The following is a 20,641-nucleotide window of genomic DNA, read 5'->3' as shown; positions in this document are numbered from 1 at the left end:
ACTCCTTAAAACTTTTTATATACGGCCTAAATCTTAATATCTATGAGTTACGAATGGGGGGTCGCGTCTATCTTTAATTTGCCCGACCTTTACGTGCTATATTCGAGATATTTTTTGATTGCTGCGTCTTCGTTTCACTTTTCAGTGTAAAAAAGTGAAACTGTGAAAACGAATTTGTGTTCTCGGCCGCCCTAGACGTCAATGTTGGGGGAAAAAAAAAAACGTCATATCAGACAATTGCTATTCATTTGGCAAGAGGAAACAAACAAATACACAGAAACTGGCTTGCAGCGCCAAACTTAAGTTACGTGATGTTTGACCTTATTAAATTCTCGTACCTGTCAATTTCACTTTATAAACGTTAAAATAAGGCAGTTTTCACTTCCTCTCCCCTCATGGCCGAGCTGGTTAGGTGTCAGTTTTTCTTTTTCCCCCTCCCCTTTCTTTTCCACCTTCGCATCAAGGCTTCGGGTTCGAGCCTACCTTCCTACTAAAACTTTTTTTTTTCTTTTACACCCGGGTAACGTTTTTTTTTTTTTAAACAGGGTTGTTTTGATCTAACCCCCCCCCCCAACACACACATCTCCAAACACCCAGGCAACGCCGGGCACTCCCGCTAGTCTATATATATAAAAGACAAAACAGCCGCGCACATTTTTGTATGTCCAAGAAACGATTTTTTCGTCGGGGTTCTCGGGGTGGGGGTGTTCTTACTATGCCTTACAACCGTTTATATACTCCCTAGATTACAATATCTACGATTTGCGAACGCACGTCGTGTCTAGATTTATTTTGATCGACTTTTATAAAATTCCCCAAAACTTTTTTCAAACGCCGGGCAGCCTCGCTAAGAAGTTTTAACATCGTTCGTTTTGCATCACATTTTTTTTTTTTTCATCATGTTCGCTGTTTTTTTTTTAGTTTTTGTTTTCCCGATGTTTTTTTTTTTAGAAGAATCTTTAACATTGATTGTTTTATAGTATTTAAACAGGGTTATTACTTCGCTTTGTTTTGATTTTGAAGACAATTAAAAAAAAAAAGATCAAACTTACGAAATGTATGTTGTAATGCCTACAAACCTCCCTTAATGATTTTCTTTATAAAAATAAAACTACTTGATCAATTTAAGTGTTTTTTTGGAATATGACACTTTCATTTCATCATGTACATCATTTCATCATGTACATCATACATATTTATTCTTGTTGTTTTTTTTAATATAGGGGAATTCTGGACAAGCACTAACATTTTTTTTATATTTATTCATACACATTTCGCCTTAACCTTCTTGTTTGCCTATAAAATTCTAAGAGTTTATATCATCACACCCTTTATTAAAATGTTTTTTTACCCACCTGTAAAAGGGGATCAGCACCGCAGTTCAATAATTTCTTAATAATGTATTCACAGTCAATGGCATCCGTTGAACTTAAACCTCCAGTTCCATGCGCTTCAGCTGCACAATGTAAAGCAGTTTGACCTAAAAACAAACAAAAGAATTATTTTTAAATTTAAACATAATCCCATAATGCAACAGATCACAAGAATTACAAACCCTTAATCTAGATAACCATAAAGGGCGAAAAACAACTTAGCCCTTCCATGATTCTAGGAAGAAAATAATTGATTTTCTAACTATTCTAGCCATAACCAGACTAGAGACGTTGGTTACACATCTTGAGGTTTATTGTTTGAATCTGTTTCCGATCAGGATCTGGTTGTTTACTTTAAACATCAGCTTAAAGTGAAGATCAGATGCAATTTGAAAATATTACACTGCATAGAGTTTGATAGGAGGTGAGTGCATGATATCAGTTTGTGCATCTGACGAGGAGTCGGGTACGAATATGTGTAGCACTTGTGTACTACTGTGAAGGTAGCAAGTTTTTGGTTTTCAGTTAAGACATTTTGAGAGTGCATAGCAGGGGTAGACTAAAAGCAATTTCAGGACCGAATCAAATGTCACAACAATAAATGCATAAACAATATATTTATTTTCATAATATTGTGGTGTTAACTGGCTTATAAACATTTTATATGTATTTCATTTTAAAATTCAAACAATGCTTCAATCACAGAAAACACAATAAATGACTTTCAATAAATGCAGGTTTTTGGGGTTTTTTTTTTTAAAGTTTTTGTTACACATTTATTGAATTCAAATAAGTAAAAGAAAATTATAATAATACAAAATAGATTTTTTGTTTTTAACAAAGCTAAAATTAAGAATGCATGATTTTTGTTGTTGAAAGTTTTTGCAACATTTACTGAATTAAAAAAGATTTAAGAAAATAGTTTTTTTAACAAAATAGATTTAAAATTTACTTTTTGTAAAAAAGTAAAAAATGTTGAAATTTTCATAAGTATAAAAATACGATCATGAAATTTTTTTAATAGAGAATGAGTTACTGAAAGATGTTTGAATTTATTTAAGTAAGAACCAAATTGACAGGTGCCCGCATGGAAGTCGTAAAGCGTTACGACGACGACATAAGCAATAACTATTCAGCAAATGAGGTCAATGACCAGGTTTGTTTGTTATAAGCGAAGTAAAAAAAACAACATAAAAACGAACGTTAAAACTTAAGCGGGGGGGGGGGGGGCGAAAAAAAAAAAAAAAAACTAACGTAAGGTCGTCGTCACGAGGGGACGGTTTTTGTTGATCCCCCCCCCCCCCACTGTCAAAAATTGTCGATTTCGAGGTGAAAAAAATGAACGTTTTTGGCCAATTTTTCGATATTTTTCGGGCAAAGGATGGGGCTTTAATATGATACTGAGTTCGTGAATTTTTGTCGTGTCTGTCGAAAGCTTTTAGCGGACACACAAACACACATACAAACATACATACACACATTTTCGCTTTTATATATATAGATAACCAAATTTTAACTTCTTTTGGTATGGTTGGGAAATCAAAAGTTAATATATATGTATTTGTCGCAATCAACCTACCATACTATACATATGTGGTTGATCACTCCTTGTTTTTTCCGTTCCTTTTGTTTCTTCTTCCATTGCTAGAGATAACTTGTATCTTCGGATCACTCCTTTAGATATATTCATTCTTTCATATAGGAAGACTTTGCATTTGCATTCCATTTTAAAATTTATCCATTTTTAGTAAGTTTTGGCCATCTTTCTGGTTGGCGACTTCTATTAAGATGTTTCCATCTTTTTTTTTTTATCGTTTTAGGAGTGATTCTGTTGCTTAGCATTTTCCTGATTAGGATTGGTGATAACTCACCAATATTTTTTCTTTTCTAGTAATTTAATAATCAGGAATCTTGGAAAATTTCTTTCTTTTGTGAATGCTAAAGCTTTTCCGTTATTTATTTTCTCGTCTTTTGAGCTGGAGAGATCAGAGATATCTAAATGGTTTCTTTTCCAGTATTTAGCAGTTTTTAAAAGGCAGTTTTTATTTTGGTTTTCCATGAATAATTAATTCATTTTCATCTCTCATACTCCCTTCTCACCTCGGAGTCCATAATTGGGACATGGCAAGGAGAAAACCCATTCGCCTTGCTTATGTCAGGGCTACATGAAAGACATACTTTTTTTGGTCAGTAAAATCTCAAGCACTTTCTGTTGACTAAATTATTTAAAATTAATTTGTTTAGCCAAAAGCAGATGTGAAGAGTTTTAGTTTTACCAATTGATTGACCTTTAGCCATCGCTTGCCATTATATATTTAGGGATAGTGTTAAGTGGATGGGGGATAAGTATTTTGTTAAGTTTGCAGTGGATTATATATAATTGGGTTTGACATGACCAGTCGATTGATCAGATTGGGCCTCTCCAACCTCCCGTCTAGCCAAAGTGATGTGTTAGGGAAGTTGACATGCTTAAAACTGACCCCCAAATCCTTCAACCACTAGGATTCCGTCCTAAGACATCACTGGTTGCCACCCACAGCCAACAGGTGGCCCCATTGAGGTACTTTTACTCTCTGCAGAGGAGCAGTCAACTGACAGGGCGATTTTGTGTATTCGTTTATTGTCTTACTACTACTACTACTACTACTACTAATACTACTACTACTAATACTACTAATACTACTACTACTAATACTACAACTAATACTACTACTACTACTAATACTACTAATACTACTACTACTACTACTACTACTACTAATAATAATAATACTACTACTAATACTACTAATACTACTAATACTACTACTAATACTACTACTACTAATACTACTACTACTACTACTACACATCACATTCATGTGCTTTACTTTTTTGCAAATAAAATTTCATTTGATGTGGATTTAAGCCATACAGTGAATGTGGTATTTTGGTGAGTGTTCAGTTAAGAGTAACAAAAAAAAAATAAATAAATAATTTTGACTATTTTCCCTTTTCGGCACTTGTACAGTTTAATCAAGACATAAAAAAATGAAAATATTGAAAAAAGTTTAAATTGTACGTATCCATTATTAGATAAAGTTCTCTGAAAAAAAAAAAAAAAAAAAAAAAATTCACTTAATTTCATCAAGTAGTTTTTTTTGTTTTTTTTACAGCGAAAAAAAAAAAATTTATGATACCAAGCAAAAGGTTTGATTTTTAAGAAGAAAAGCTAATATTAAAGATGGGGGGGGGGGTCAGCGCTTTAAATTGTGTTAACTCCCTGTGGTGTGTTAAAAAAAATTAAAAGATGTCTACCTTCAATGCGTTGTCACAAGAATGTGTTTTTATGCTGTAAAAAAAAAAAACACTACTCAATCCTTCTACCGCCCCAGAAGATATCTCACTACTGATGCAATTCTCTATCTATATAAAAGCCAAGTACGTCCAAGGATGGAATACTGTTGCCATATCTGGGCAGGAGCTGCTAAAAACAGCCTATCCTGCCTTGACAGAGTACAAAATAGACTTCGTGGCTTAGTGGGGGATGCCCTTTTCTCTACCCTGCAACCTCTCTCCCACAGAGGAGACGTTGCGAGCCTATCCTTGTTTTATCGTTATTTCCATGGCAGGTGCTCATCTGAACTCCAATCTCTGGTCCTCCCTCGCCAATCTTTCACGAAAAACACCCGTCTAGCTGAATCCACTGTCAAAAGTTTCCCCCACTCTTTATCTGTGCCTAAATCAAAACGCGGATTCCATTCTTAGAACTGCACGCCTGTGGAACTCTGTTCCGTCTGCCTGCTTCCCACCGGACTACAACTTGGATGTCTTCAAGTCCAACGTTAACAAATTCCTAATGAACCGCCCCCTTAAGTAAACACTTCATCAAATCTCCACACTAACGTAATGTACTTGCAATAACCCTTATCCCTGAGTGGCTTCCGGGCCTTGATAAGTGGTGATCACTGTGTAAAAAAAAAAAAAAAAAATCAAATAAAGTGAAAAAATTTTTTTCAGAGAGCTTCAATCCAAAACGGATACATACAATATAACCTTTTTTCGATATTTTCATTTTTTAATGTCTTCATCAAACTGTACAAAATAAACAAAATGGCATTGTACCTAAACCAAATGAAATGTTAGATATTCCAAGCGTTTAATTTAAAAAATTTTGTTTATTATAATTATCAAGTTTTTCCAATTTTATTTTTGACTAGCGAGAGATGCCCAGCCTTGCTTAGTCATAAAATACGCTTAAATATATTTTAATTCATGCAGATTTCGTCTTTATAATTACAGAGCTAATTCTCTATTCAATATTATATTATACCTAATGTATAATACTGATTTCAAAAGTATAATAAAAAAAAAGACTTGAATGTCATCAGCTAAAATTCAAACCAAAACATAGCTCTCAGCCACATTCCCTATCATTTGAGCTATCACGAGATAGATAAGAAAGATTTAAAATGGAACCACTTCAAGCTATGAATTTGCGCATGCGCAGAAGTAATAGCAATATGTCAGTAAATTGAAATGAACATTTTACATTTCAACTTGGCGACATTTCTGTGCACATTATTCATTCATCCAAACAAAGATTTTACCCGTTATAAACCATCCTTGGTGTATGATTACTATTTCCTGTTAATTTCAGTGTTATGTAACCAGTAGTTTAACAGTTTATCGGTTAAATATTTTCACATAGACACACACCTATATACATCTATTTTATTTATGTAGATTACATTTTTATTGGTAATAGTGTATAATATCAAATGACAAGAAATTTACAACAAATAACTTTCACCAAATGCAAGAAAATTTCTCTTGACAAACATAATTTTTAAGTTTTTTAATTTTTTTTTTCTCTTTTTGAGTTTCTTATTTCAGAATTTGTACTGCAGCCTTGGATGCTTCAATTGAAAAGGTTCAAAATGGCTTCTGTTTCTTTTTTTGAAGTCTAGGTTTGATGTCAAATGTTTAACAGTAATAATCGAAAATAAAATTAATAACTGTCACGAATCGGTCAAAAATTTAATTTTCAACTGACTTGTATATTTCTAACCTACTGAAACTGTTTTTAAGATTTTATTTCAAAATATTTTGCACTATACCAAACTCTCCGGTTGTTCATGCTGTTTATACAAGCTGATGAGGCTGCAAGGCAAATTCTAAAATTAGAAATCAAAAAAAAAAAATGAAAAGTTATCCAGGTCAATAGAAGATCAATTTTTCTTGCATTTGGTAAAAGTTATTTGTTGTAAATATTTTTCTTTTACCCACACTTTTTTTTTTCTTTTTACTGCACTTTTGGAATGTCATTAAACCACGCTTTTAAGAAAAACTCCCCCAACCCTTAGTAATTATCTCTATATCATTTTATTTATTTATTTGTATACTTATTTTTTACAAATGAGTCACCACTTATCAAGGTCCGGAGGCCACTCGAGGATAAGGGTTAATGAGTGTACAATAGTCAATGGGACAATAGCACAGTAATCGTTAATAGTGGAAATTTGGTAAATTGGATTACTTAAGGGGACAGCTAATCAAAAACTTGTTTATGTTGGACTTGAAGATGACCATATTGTAGTCAGTCGGAAAACAGGGAAATGGAAGAGAGTTCCACAGGTGTGCAATTCTAAGGAAGAAGCTTTGTTCATAGAATCTACGTTTAGGTTTACGTACAGATAAAGAGTGGGGGAAATTATTGATAATGTTTTCAGTTGAATAAGTGTTTTTCATGAAAGTTTGGCAAGACGTGACCATAAATTGGAACTCAGATGAGCACTTGCCATAAAAATAACAAAAAAGCAGAGACAGACTCGCAACGTTTCTTCTGTGGGAAAGAGGTTGCAGAGAAGAGAAAAATGCATCTTCCACTAGGCTACAAAGTTCATTTCGAACTCTGTTAAGGCAGGATAAGGTATTTCTAGCAGCTCCTGCCCAAATGTGGCAGCAGTAATCCATTCTTGGATATACTTGGCTCTTATACAAGTAGAGAATTGTATCAGCAGTGAGACATATATTGGAGCAGTGGAATGATCCAACTATTTTTCCAGATGCTTGTTCTTTCCTTAGTTAGTCCACACATTATACTTTGAAAAAGACAAATACAATTTTTGAAGGCCAAACTACTTAAAAAAAAGACCAAATTTAAATTACAAGCAATCTGGCCAAGAATATGACAGTGACCTCCCTTTGATCTAGCCTTATTTTCAAATATCATAACTAGCAGGCTGCCCAGCATTGCCCAATCTAAAAATATGCTTAAATATATTTTAATTTATGCAGGTTACATATTTATTATTAATTATTATATTGTATCTAATATATAGCAGTAATTTCAAAAGTAAAAAAAAAAAAAAAGGACCGGGGTGCCATCAGCTAGAGTTGAAATCAAAACATGTAGATTTCCAGCATTATTCATTACTAGGGCTATGACAACAGCATATTCTTTTCATTGTTTTGACTCTCGAGTATATATCTGACACAGTTAATCAACCGAGAACCACATATAAAAGTATATAAGATATTAACAGATACATACTTGAGAGTCAAAACAATAAAAAGAATATGCTGTTGTCCTAGCTCTATTCATATTATCTGATCGAAATAATTACGCATATACAAATTTAAAAAAAAATAAATAACATTGTTAAAGATAAAAGAAAAAATGACATGGGTGGCATCAGCTAGAATCGAAACCAAAACATTTAGCTTCCTAGCAGTATTTGCTGCCATCTGGTCTAAAGATACATGCATATCAAAACTTTACAAATTCACAAACTCAAAAAAATAAATGTATATTTGTGCATCCAAAGTTCTGATTTTTCAATTTTGACCTGTTACCAGCTATTTTTACTAAAAAAAAAAAAAATCGAATTTGTTCCTCAGATCCAAATCATATATATATATATCCTATTTTCATGAAATTTATATTATATATATATATATCCTATTTTCATGAAATTTATATTATATATATATATATATATATATATATATATATATCCTAATTTCATGAAATTTATATCATATATGTATATATATATATCCTATTTTCATGAAATTTATATCATATATGTATATATATATATATATATATGTATCCTATTTTCATGAAATTTATATTATATATGTATATATATATATATCCTATTTTCATGAAATTTATATCATATATGTGTATATATATATATATATCCTATTTTCATGAAATTTATATCATATATGTGTATATATATATATATATATATATCTCCTATTTTCATGAAATTTATATTATATATGTATATATATATATATATATCTCCTATTTTCATGAAATTTATATTATACATGTAAATATATATATATATATATATATATATATATATATATATATATATATATCCTATTTTCATGAAATTTATATTATACATGTAAATATATATATATATATCCTATTTTCATGAAATTTATATATATATATATATATAATATATATATATATATATATATATATCCTATTTTCATGAAATTTATATATATATATATATCCTATTTTCATGAAATTTATATATATATATATATCCTATTTTCATGAAATTTATATATATATATATATATATATATATATATATATCCTATTTTCATGAAATTATATATATATCTATTTTTATGAAATTTATATATATATATATCCTATTTTCATGAAATTTATATATATATATATCCTATTTTCATGAAATTTATATATATATATATATATATATATATATATATATATCCTATTTTCATGAAATTTATATATATATATATATATATATATATCCTATTTTCATGAAATATATATATATATATATATATCCTATTTTCATAAAATATATATATATATATATATATATATATATATATATATCCTATTTTCATGAAATATATATATATATATATATATATATATATATATATATATGTATATAGGGTGAATAAAAATTTAAAAAACGGGCTCCAACTCTAATTAGGCCCCGTTTCTTAGTGTTTTGTCCGAATGAAATGAAACTTTGGTCATAATTAGTTTATTATATTCAAAACATCACATCAAAACACTAGGGTCTTTGGCCTTTTTTTCTCCGTTCTACAACATATGTTTTAGATGGCCTCCATTTAGCTTTTGTTTTTTTGGGTCACCCTGTATATATATATATATATAGAGAGAGAGGGAGAGAGAGAGGAAATTAGATCAGAAGTCTAAAAAAGCAAAGTTTAATTCAACGTAATAATACTTTAAAGGAACAGTGTTCATTGTACTGTAGATACATAATAAGCTCAATAGGTATCGATCTTTATCCTCAATATATATATATATATATATATACAAAAATGTAACCGAACCTCCCTTTGATTAAAACTAGTAACACAAATATATTAAATTCTGAAATAATTTTAAAAAATTAAAAATACTTGAAGCCATCTACATAAGAACCTAACAGCGTAGAATGAATAATATTGCCTATCAAACCAGAAACAATATTTTAAAATGCTTGTAATAATTCTTTCATACAACCAAAATTCAGAATTCATTTTACAAAGATTCTCCTCAACTGTTGGCAAATACAGATTGAAATTCCGGTACTTTTACAGTTTAATCAAGACATTAAAAAATGAAAATATTGAAAAAAAGTTTAAATTGTATGTATCTTTTTTTTTTTTTTTTTTTTACATGAGTGTCACCACTTATCAAGGCCCAGAGGCCACTCGAGGATAAGGGTTAATAGGTATACATTAGTTATTGTGATTTTAGCATAGTAAACAGTGGGAATTTTGTAACTTGGATTACTTAGGGGGACGATTCAATTAGAACTTGTTCACATTGGACTTTTTCTTTTTTTTTTTTTTACATAGGTATCAACACATTATCAAGGCCAAGAGGCCACTCAAGGATAAGGGTTAAAGAGTGTACAGTAGAGATTGGACAATATAATAATCATTAGTAATGAAAATTTGTTAAATTTGATAACTTATATGGAACGGCTCATCAAGAACTTATTTACGTTAGACTTGAAGACAACCATATTGTAGTCAGCCGGAAAGCAGGAAAATGGAAGACAATTCCACAGGCGTGCAGTTCTAATAAAAAAGCTTTGTTCATGGAATCTACGTTTAGGTTTAGGCACAGATAAAGAGTGGGGGGAATTATTGATAGTGTTTACAGCTAGACGAGTGTTTCTTGTGAAAGTTTTGCGAGGGGGGACCATAGATTGCAGCTCAGTCGAACACTTTACATGAAAATAACGATACATCAGAGACAAACTCGCAACATCTCTTCTGTGAGATAGAGGTTGCAAGGAAGAGAAAAGGACATCTCCTACGAGGCTACGAAGTCTATTTTGAACTCTATCAAGGCAGGACAAGTCCTTTCTAGCAGCTCCTGCCCAGATGTGGCAACAGTATTCCATCCTTGGACGTACCTGACTCTTATATAGATAGAGAATTGCATCAGCAGTGAGATATCTACTGGATCGATAGAAAGATCCCACCATTTTTCCAGCGGCCTTGGCAACAGATTTGATGTACGTGTTCCATTTAAGATCAGGAGAAATGGTCAAGCCCAGAAGCTTGTCAAAACTTGAGGCCTCCTGAAGACGAGAGCCATTCATTTCAATTGATGCCAGATGGGGATCAGAATGTTGATGATGTAAAGAGAGAAGCTTGGTTTTAGATGCATTAAAAGTAACCAGCCACTCCTTTCCCCATTGTACTACATGCTCAAGATCAGAGGAGAGAGAATTGGAGAGAACTTGGTCGTTTACTGTCTTAGATGTGCTACCATAAATGGTAGTGTCATCAGCATAAATGTCTACAAATGATGTAAGGATGTGATTTGGAAGATCATTAATGTAGATCAGGAAAAGAGTTGGGCCCAGGATGGACCCCTGAGGGACACCGGCATTAATACTGTGGGCTTCTGATTTTTGCCCCTCAACTACTACTCTTATGAACCTATCAGAAAGAAATGATTTAATAATTGAGAAGACATTTCCAGCTATACCATAGCTACAGATCTTATGAAGTAAACCTTTATGCCATACCCTATCAAAGGCCTTAGATATGTCAAGAGCAATTGTCCTAGAAAGGTTGCCTCCGTCGAGAGATTTGCTAATCCTATGAGATATACCTGTAAGCACATCTGCTGTAGATCTAGCAGAACGGAAACCATATTGAGTGTCACTAAGAAGGTTATTTTTGTTGAGATGGTTGATTACTTCTGTATTTAACACAGATTCCAGCAACTTACTCATGACGCACAGGAGACTGATTGGCCTGTACTGAGAGGGGGATGAGCGATCACCTGAATTCTTAAATACAGGACATACTGATGAAATTTTCCAGGGAGATGGGAAGCAATTCTCCTTAAGACAACGTTTAAATAGTTTTGTAAGTATGGGTGCTAGTTCAGGTTGAAGTTTTTTGAGTACTATAATTGGAATACCGTCCGGGCCAGATGCTTTACTGGAATCAAGGTTTTTGATTAGCTTGGCAACATCACGTACAGATATAAGTATATCATATAGTGTGTTTTCAGATACAGGAGGAAATATTGGGGGTTGGCGGCCTTGATCGCAAAAGGTAGAATTAGCTGCAAAGTTCTTGACAAAGAGTTTGGCTTTGTCTGATGCTGACGAGATTACCTCAGGTCCATTGATGATAGTTGGGATGGAGCACACGCTTCTGTTCAGAATTCTGTTTGCTATTTGCCAAAACTGGTGGGAACCAAGCTGCTGCTCAGCTACTTTGTATCTGTTATGGAATGAAGTTCTCCGGAAAAAAAATTCCGGAAGTAGTTTTTGTTTTACAGCGAAAAAACAATTTGTTATGATACCGAGCAAAAGGTTCGATTTTAAGGAAGAAAAGCTAATATTAAAGATGGGGAGGGAGTGTCGGTGTTTTTTGTTTTTTTTTTAAATTAAAAGAATTTTTTTTTAATTAAAAGAATTTTTTTAACTAAAAAAAATTTTTTTTTTAAAAGTGAAAAAAAAATTTAATGAAAAAAAAGTTAATTTAAATTTAAAAAAAAATTTCTTTTCAAATTAAAAAATTTTTTTTTTAAAATGAATTTTTTTTTTTTTTTTTTTTAAATTGAAAAAAAATTTTTTAATTAAAAAAAATTTTTTTTTTCTAAAAAATAAGATAATGGTGATTACTTCTTTTGGCACCAACCTTCTGAATTCTTTATATTGATATCCAAATCGGTTGCTTCCAAAAGGCACTTAAAAACCAATTTAAACTGAATCCCTCGTGAGGCAACGTAATGAAGGGGCGTTTCAAGTTTATTCGATGGAGTCTAAAAAAGAGAAACAATAAGACAAAAAAGATATTTAAAATAATTATTGAAAAAGAAAAAAAAAACAGTGCTCAATGAGAGTTGTCAAAAGTATCAATATTTCAATAACACATCTTCAAAAATGACAAACCTCTGCAATAAATTTATACGTGCAAGTCAAGTATTACGATTATGCTAAAAAAAAAATTTTTTTTAAAAATAGAAATAGAATATGGATTTGCAAAGTTTAATAATTTAACATTCAAATTTTTGGTTCTTGTCCAGAATTTCCTCTATACAGGAAAACAAAATTCTGTATGATGTACTCACACATGATGAAACAAACATATACTCCAAAAATCATTTAAATTAACTGAAATTCGTAGGCATTACAATATAAATCTTGCAAGTTCGAATTATTGAGTTATCCCCGTTTGTGTTTTTGTTTTCTTTAGATTGCTTTTAAAATAGTAGACAAGATGGACGTTCTTCAGTTAATCATAAAAATTGGTTTTCTTATTCAAAAATAAAACTACTTAATCAATTTACACAATTTTTGGAGTATGCTATTTTCATTTCATCATAAGTACATACAGATTTTTCTTTACTTTTTAATATGGGAGGAGGGGCTTCTGGACAAGAACCCATGTTTTCACTAACTGATGCGTCCAATGTAGTTGCATTGCATTCATTACCTAAACACATACGCCAGTGATCATTACAATCATTCAAAAATTTAAAAGACTATCCCAACAACAAGAAGAGTAATTATGTGTTTTCGGGGGTGGTATCATCATTAGATCTCAACAACGGGTACTTGTTTAGTTTAATCAAGACATTAAAAAATGAAAACATTGAAAAAATTTATATTGTACGTACCCGTTATGGATTAACGTTCTCATTAAAAAAATAAGTTGCTTAATTTGATCAAGAAGCTTTGTTTTTTTTACCGAGGAAAATAAAATTTTAATGAGATCAATCATATCGCAGCCATCTTGCCTATTTCGCAGATAAGGTGGGACGTGCCTTTAAATGAAAAACGGGATTAACAAAGGACAAAATGAAAAAAAAGGATTAAAAAAGGACTGAGAAACGGTGTAAAATAAGTGAAACTAAATTAGTATTTTTCTGCCCAGGTTTCAAAATAATCTCGTCAAATTTGGACAAACTCGAAGCAGTGATAGGAGTTATCTCCCCTGGCGATTCAGTATTTTTATGGAGTGATTCCAGTTTCTGATTGGCTGCTAGCAGAACATTTGGTACTTGTACAGTTTAATCAAGACATTCAAAAATGAAAATATCAAAAAAATGTTATATTGTACATATTAGTTTTGGACTGAAGATCTCTGAAAAAAAAAAATTTCCTTTAATTTGATCGAGTAGGTTTTTGGGGGTTTTTTTCAGCGGAAAAACACGTTCTTATGAGAGCATGTTGAAGTCAGTTATTATGGAATTTGTTAAACATGCCAAGGGGAGATAACTTAATGTAAAGCGCCGACACTCTCTCCCCATCTTTAATACTAGCTTTTCTTCCTAAAAATCGAACCGTTTGCTCAGTATCATAACAAATTGTTTTTTCGCTGTAAAAAACTACTTGATGAAATTAAGTGAAATTTTTTTCCGAAGAACTTCGTTCCATAATGGATACATGCAATATGACCTTTTTCGATATTTTCATTTTTTTAATGTCTTCATTAAACTGTAGAAGTACTGAACACTCCATTTTATTGGTCAGTTCTTATCGCAATAATAAGAACCTTACAATTTTTATAATCATACCCTTCAATATATCAAAAATATTGTAGCATGAACCACACTAACACAGATGAGTTAATCATTGTGAAGTACATTAAATAAATAAAAAAAACAACGCCACTTACCATTGCCAAATGGTTAACGTCCGCGCCATATTTGATTAACAGGTGAACTATGGCTGGTATTTTCTCTTGCACAGCCAAATGAAGCGCCGTCTGCAATTGAACAAATTTGCAGGAATAAAAAATTGCATAAAGAATCGGATAAAACGTTTAAAGACTTTTATTGCAAAAATAAAATTAATGAAAAAATGAAAATATAGAATCACAAAGTGTTATTTTAGCGTTTTGGTTGATCTAACCTCTGACCTTCTTCACGTGTATGATGTCAGACTCATTGATCTGCACAGAATATTGAACAGGAGCCTTTATACAATCCTCAGGGGTAGCATGCTCTTGTTCCATCAGCCATTATTAGGAAGAAATCCTAAGTAATTTGCAATTGTATTTTTGAGTATCACTCACACTGAGGATTGAATTTTTAACCTCCACAAGAGTGCAACTTATAACTGAATTTTACCAAGTATTTTATCTACTATGCCATGGGTCTTTCTAGTATAAATTTTGCAAACGTTAAACATATTTTATGTACAATGTATAATGAGTCGTTTATACCTACCAATTCGCTTTGTCTAGATCAAACACACAGACACAGAACAAGCTGTGTGCAGTAGCAAACACACGCATGGAGTGGAGCATGTGCAAACATCATATAACTTTGATACGTATGCATTTCCTGTGACCTCTGACCATAGCCTTCCATTTCCCTTCTCTTTTTTCTCTTTTTCACTTGACACCAAGCAGTGCACACGTAAAAATGTGCGCACAGTATAAACATGCATGTGAGGTAAGGCTTGCATTTTTTTGTATAAATATTGTTACCTGTAAGATGCTTACATGTAGAGCTAATACAGTATGAACAATCAAAGACTGTTATAATTAAGCTATATTTTTTTTTTGTTTTTTTTTTTACATGGGGGTCACCACTTATCAAGGCCCGAAGGCCACTCAAGGATAAGGGTTATTACGTGTACAGTAATCAATGAGATAGTATTGTAGTAATCATTAGCATTGGAGATTTGATAGAGTGTCTTACTTAAGGGGGTGGTTTGTCAGGAATTTGTTTCTGTTGGATTTGAAGACATTCAAGTTGTAGTCAGGTGGGAAACAGGCGAACGGAAGAGAGTTCCACAGTCATGCACTTCTGAAAAAGAAGCTCTGCTCATGGAATCTACGTTTGGATTCAGGCACAGATAAAGAGTGGGGAAAATTATTGACAGTAGTTTCAGCCATTTCGTGAAAGATTGGAGTTCAGATGAGCACCTGCCATGAAAATAACGATAAAACAAAGACAGGCTCGCAACGTTTTTCTGTGGGAGAGAGGCTGCAGGGAAGAGAAAAGGGCATCCCCCACTAAACCACGAAGTCTATTTTGTACTCTGTCAAGGCAGGATAGGCTGTTTTTAGCAGCTCCTGCCCAGATGTGGCAGCAGTACTCCATCCTTGGACGTACTTGGCTTTTATACAGATAGAGAATTGCATCAGTAGTGATATATCTTCTGGCGCGGTAAAAGGATCCCACCATTTTCCCAGCGTCCTTGGCAACAGACCTGATGTACATGTTCCATTTCAGATCAGGAGTAAAGGTCAAACCCAAAACATGGAGCCTCCCCAAGACGAGAGCCATCCATTTCAATTGATGCCAGATGGGGATCAGAGCGTTGATGATGTAAAGATAGAAGCTTGGTTTTGGATGCATTAAAAGTGACCAGCCACCTCTTCCCCCCACTGTACCACGCGCTCAAGATCAGAGGAGAGAGAATTAGAGAGAACTTTGTCATTTATGGCCTTTGATGTGTTGCCATAGATGGTCGTGTCATCAGCATAGATGTCAACGAATGATATGAGTATGTGTTTTGGGAGATCATTGATGTAGATCAGGAAGAGAGTTGGGCCCAGGATGGCCCCCTGAGGGACTCCAGCATTAATACTGTGGGCCTCTGATTTCTGCCCATCAACCATCTTATGAACCTATCGGAGAGAAATGATTTAATGATTGAGAAAACATTTCCAGTGATACCATAGCTGGAAATCTTGTGAAGTAGGCCCTTATGCCATACCTTATTGAAGGTCTTCGATATATCAAGAGCAATTACCCTGGAAAGGAAGCCTTTGTCAAGAGATTCACTAATCCTATGAGATATAACTGTTAGTACATCTGCTGTAGATCTTGCAGAGCGGAAACCATATTGCATGTCACTAAAGAGGGTTGTTTCTGTTGAGGTGGTTGACTACTTCCCTATTTAATATGGATTCCAACAACTTACTCATGACACACAGGAGACTTATTGGTCTGTACTGAGAAGGAGATGACTTTTCACTTGAATTCTTAAATACAGGGCATACTGATGAGGTTTTCCAGGGTGTTGGAAAGCACTTCTCCTTAAGGCAATGCTTAAACAGTTTTGTAGGTATAGGGGAAAGTTCTGGTTGGAGCTTTTTCAGCACTATAACTGGAACGCTGTCAGGGCCAGTTGCTTTACTGGAATCAAGGTCTTTGATTAGCTTGGCGACCTCACGCACAGATATTTGTATGTTGCATAGCGTGTTCTGTATTATAGGAGGAAATATGGGAAGTTGATGGCCTTTGTCGCATAGGGTAGAATTAGCTGCAAAGTTCTTGGAAAATAGTCTGGCCTTGTCTGATGCTGACGAGATGACCTCAGGTTCATTGATGATAGTTGGGATAGAACGCACGCTTCTGTTCAAGATCCTGTTTGCTATTTGCCAGCTACTTTGGATTTAACAGACTGAGCATATAGCTTTCTTGCATTTTTATTACTCTTTTACAGTGGTTGCTGGCAGTCCTGAAAGCAGCTTTAGTCTCAATACATCTATTACGTTGATAGCTATGGAAAAAGTGATTTCTGTGCGCGATAGCAGCAGCACATTCAGAGGAGAACGATGGCTGGCTGTTTTGTTTTTGTTGGAATTTTTTGGATGGTATGAATCGGTCTATGCCTACAATTAATCATTCGGTCAGGTCTGATACTATAGAGGACACATCCTTTTTAAACATGGAATGCAGAGGTAGGTCAGATATGAATGTATGGAAGCTATCCCAGTCAGACATAGAGTATCGATATACAGTACGGTGGAGAGGTATGTCTGAAGACTTATTACATTTCATTTTTATCTTAACTGCTACAACAAAGTGGTCAGATGATCCCAGAGGAGATAGAACAGAACATGAACATAGCTCAGGGGAAGTTGTGAGGAAAAGGTCTAAAAGGCTTGCATACTGACTGGTAGTATCGGGCACACGAGTGGGTTCGTGAACAATCTGAGTGAGGTCATAGGCAGTGGCAAAATCATGACAGAACCTCCCCTCGTCATCGGTTTTATTTGAGTGGGTCAGCCATTCCACATTATGGACATTGAAGTCACCGCAAATGTGAATGTTAGCCGAAGGATGAGCAGACAGGATGTGGTCAATTTTCTCAGATATGCTCTGAAAGATAGTAACTCCACTGTTGTGGGGGCGATAGAGGGCAAATATAAATGCAGTGGTGTAAGTTAGTGCAACCCAGAAGCACATATAAGGTAAATTAGGGTCTTCTCTCGAGATATCCCTACCACATGGAAAGCCATCTTTGATGTAGGCACATATTCCATGCCCATGGCGACCTTGGGGGTCAGATTTAGATGTTAAGTTAGAGTATCCTTTAATTATGAATTCATCTAAGGAAGTGGTTGGCCCTATGCCAGTTTCACTTAGAAAGAATATGTCCGGTTTCATCTCCTGTAATTGTGTTTCAACCTCTGGAAGGTTGGAACGTAGACCCCCTGATGTTGGAGAAGGAGACCTGGTAGAAGTGGTCTACGTTGGAGGATGGGGTTCTAGGTTTATTCGTGTTTTTTTTTTTGAGATTTGTCATGTTGAGGTTTTGGGATTTGTGGAGCAGGTCGGTAGACTTGGTTGGAGCAGGACAGAGAGGGAAAGTAAGAGAGAAAAAGACAAGAAATTGTTTTGTTTTTTTTGTAGCACATGATAAGGTAAAGCTGTAACAATTACCTACTAGTATGGCATCGAGAGGCCCTACCAGAAACTACTGTATGGTCCAGAATCCATTCACCAAATGGCAATACAGCAGCCCCGGTACTTTGCACCTGCTGATAGGATAGCCTTCTTAGTGGTTAATCCAAGGTTCGGGTCCCTGACTATCAAGCGGGTAACGTCAGCCCAGATGAAACGTTTACCTCCAGCATCCTTACTAGTGACATGACCACAAGGATAGACATAGAAACAGAAATTTTCCGACATCTCAGGCTACTCTTTATAAAGTACTACCGACCTGGAAAGCAGCTTTTTCTTCACCCTTTGTCAGAAAAATCACTCATTGGAAATGAGGACTGAAGGACAAAAAAGGAGAAGCGAGAGTTACTGGAACTGCCGATAACACATCCACATGCATTATCTACTCTCCATTAAAAAAAAATGGAAAAAAAAAAAAGGTGAGGACTTATTAATTTCTAGTCCGTTGCTCCATTTCCAGCTTAGGGTAGTACTTGAAGACAGTCTCCCCTCCCCATGTTAATGCATGGATACGTTTTGCCTTTATCTACCTCGAGCTAGGATGTTCAACCGTTCCAGCTCCACCCCATAATAAATATGCTATAATGGAACTTTTATCAAATTGGAAAGTCTGGTTATTTTTAACTTGTTTAAAAGTCTGGTTAAGTAATACCTTTAGGGTTACGTATTAACTTTAGACTAGCTAGAAGTAATTCATACTTTAGAAGAAAAAAAAAAAAAAAGCTGCGTGTTTTTGAGTTCAGATAATATGCAAATATAATTTGGGAAATGTTCAATTTCATGGGAGACTTTTTCTCTCGTTTTAAATATAAGAAAAAGTATCGGTTAATAATAGTATATTTGACAAAATAGATTTAGGAAAAAGATTAAAAGAAAACAAGACAAATATTCAGGATTAAAGTCAAACGTGGAATAAGGAAAAAAAAAAAAAAAGTAAAACATGTTAGTGTTTTTAGATTAGTAGACTTCAAAAGTTAGGAACAGAAAAGTTTCTTAGCTTTTTGAACTGCGGAGTTCGACTTAGTTTGGAGTTCATAGCGTAAAAAGGAGAGATGCTAGCCAGTCAGTCTGCTTTTATGCCGATATTTAAAGGGTATGTTGGATGGCGGTGGTGGTGGTGAGGGGGGTGAATATTGGTGAATTCTGTATTTTTATTTATTTCTTTTAAATTCAAGATTGAATTATCTATCTCATGCCAGAATGTTCGACCATTCCGGCTCCACCCCATAATAAATATGCTATAATTGAACTTTTATCAAATTGGAAATATATATCGCTCGTGTAAAATATGAACTATAACCTCTATTTGTGCACACTTCCATGGAGGTCAACACGTACTAGCCACAATCACACGTCATAACGTGACTACCAAATCACTGCACCAATGTATGAACTTTGCTTTGTTTTGTTTTGTTTTAAATAAATAATATAGCTTTATATATAAGAGCCAGATACATCCTAGGATGGAGTACTGTTGCCACATTTGGGCGGGAGCTGCTAGAAAGGACTTATCCTGCCTTGATAGAGTTCAAAATAGACTTTGTAGCCTCGTAGGGGATGAGCTTTTCTTTTCCCTGCAATCTCTTTCTCACAGAAGAGATGTTGCGAGTTTGTCTCTGCTTTATCGTTATTTTCATGGCAAGTGCTCAGCTGAGCTTCAATCTATGGTCCACCCCCCTCGCCAAACTTTCACAAGGAACACCCGTCTAGCAGAAAACACTATCATTAATTTCCCCACTCTTTATCTGTGCCTAAACCTAAACATAGATTCCTTGAGCAAAGCTTCTTTCTTAGAACTGCACGCCTATGGAATTGTCTTCTGTTTTCCTGCTTTCCAGCTGACTACAATATGGTTGTGTTCAAGTCTAACGTAAATAAGTTTTTGATGAGCCGTTCCATATAAGTAAACAAATTTACCGAATTTCCATTACTAACGATTACTATATTGTCCAATTTCTACTGTACACTCTTTAACCCTTATCCTCAAGTGGCCTATCGGCCTTGATAAGTGGTGATGCCTATGTAAAAAAAAATATATATATACTGGTATAAAGGTTTTCCCTATTAC

General features: G+C 33.8%; 1 protein-coding gene across 2 annotated transcripts in view; it reads right to left on the bottom strand.

Moving 5' to 3' along the window:
• Positions 1-20,641, bottom strand: part of LOC145248999 (uncharacterized) — a 94,235-nt gene that overhangs the window by 7,015 nt on the left and 66,579 nt on the right. For both annotated transcript variants that reach the window (XM_080110851.1, XM_080110850.1), the window contains 3 exons: positions 14,544-14,633; positions 12,561-12,684; positions 1,356-1,480 (listed from right to left, as the gene is read on the bottom strand). In XM_080110851.1, coding sequence (XP_079966977.1) covers positions 1,356-1,480; positions 12,561-12,684; positions 14,544-14,633 — 339 coding nt within the window. The remainder of the gene's footprint in view (positions 1-1,355; positions 1,481-12,560; positions 12,685-14,543; positions 14,634-20,641) is intronic.

Source organism: Euprymna scolopes, chromosome 27, assembly GCF_053919585.1.
Source record: "Euprymna scolopes isolate OS-2025 chromosome 27, ASM5391958v1, whole genome shotgun sequence".
In the NCBI taxonomy this organism is placed as follows: Eukaryota; Metazoa; Mollusca; class Cephalopoda; order Sepiida; family Sepiolidae; genus Euprymna; species Euprymna scolopes.
Note: the sequence above shows the minus strand (reverse complement) of the source record. Positions and strands in the feature narration are given on the sequence as shown.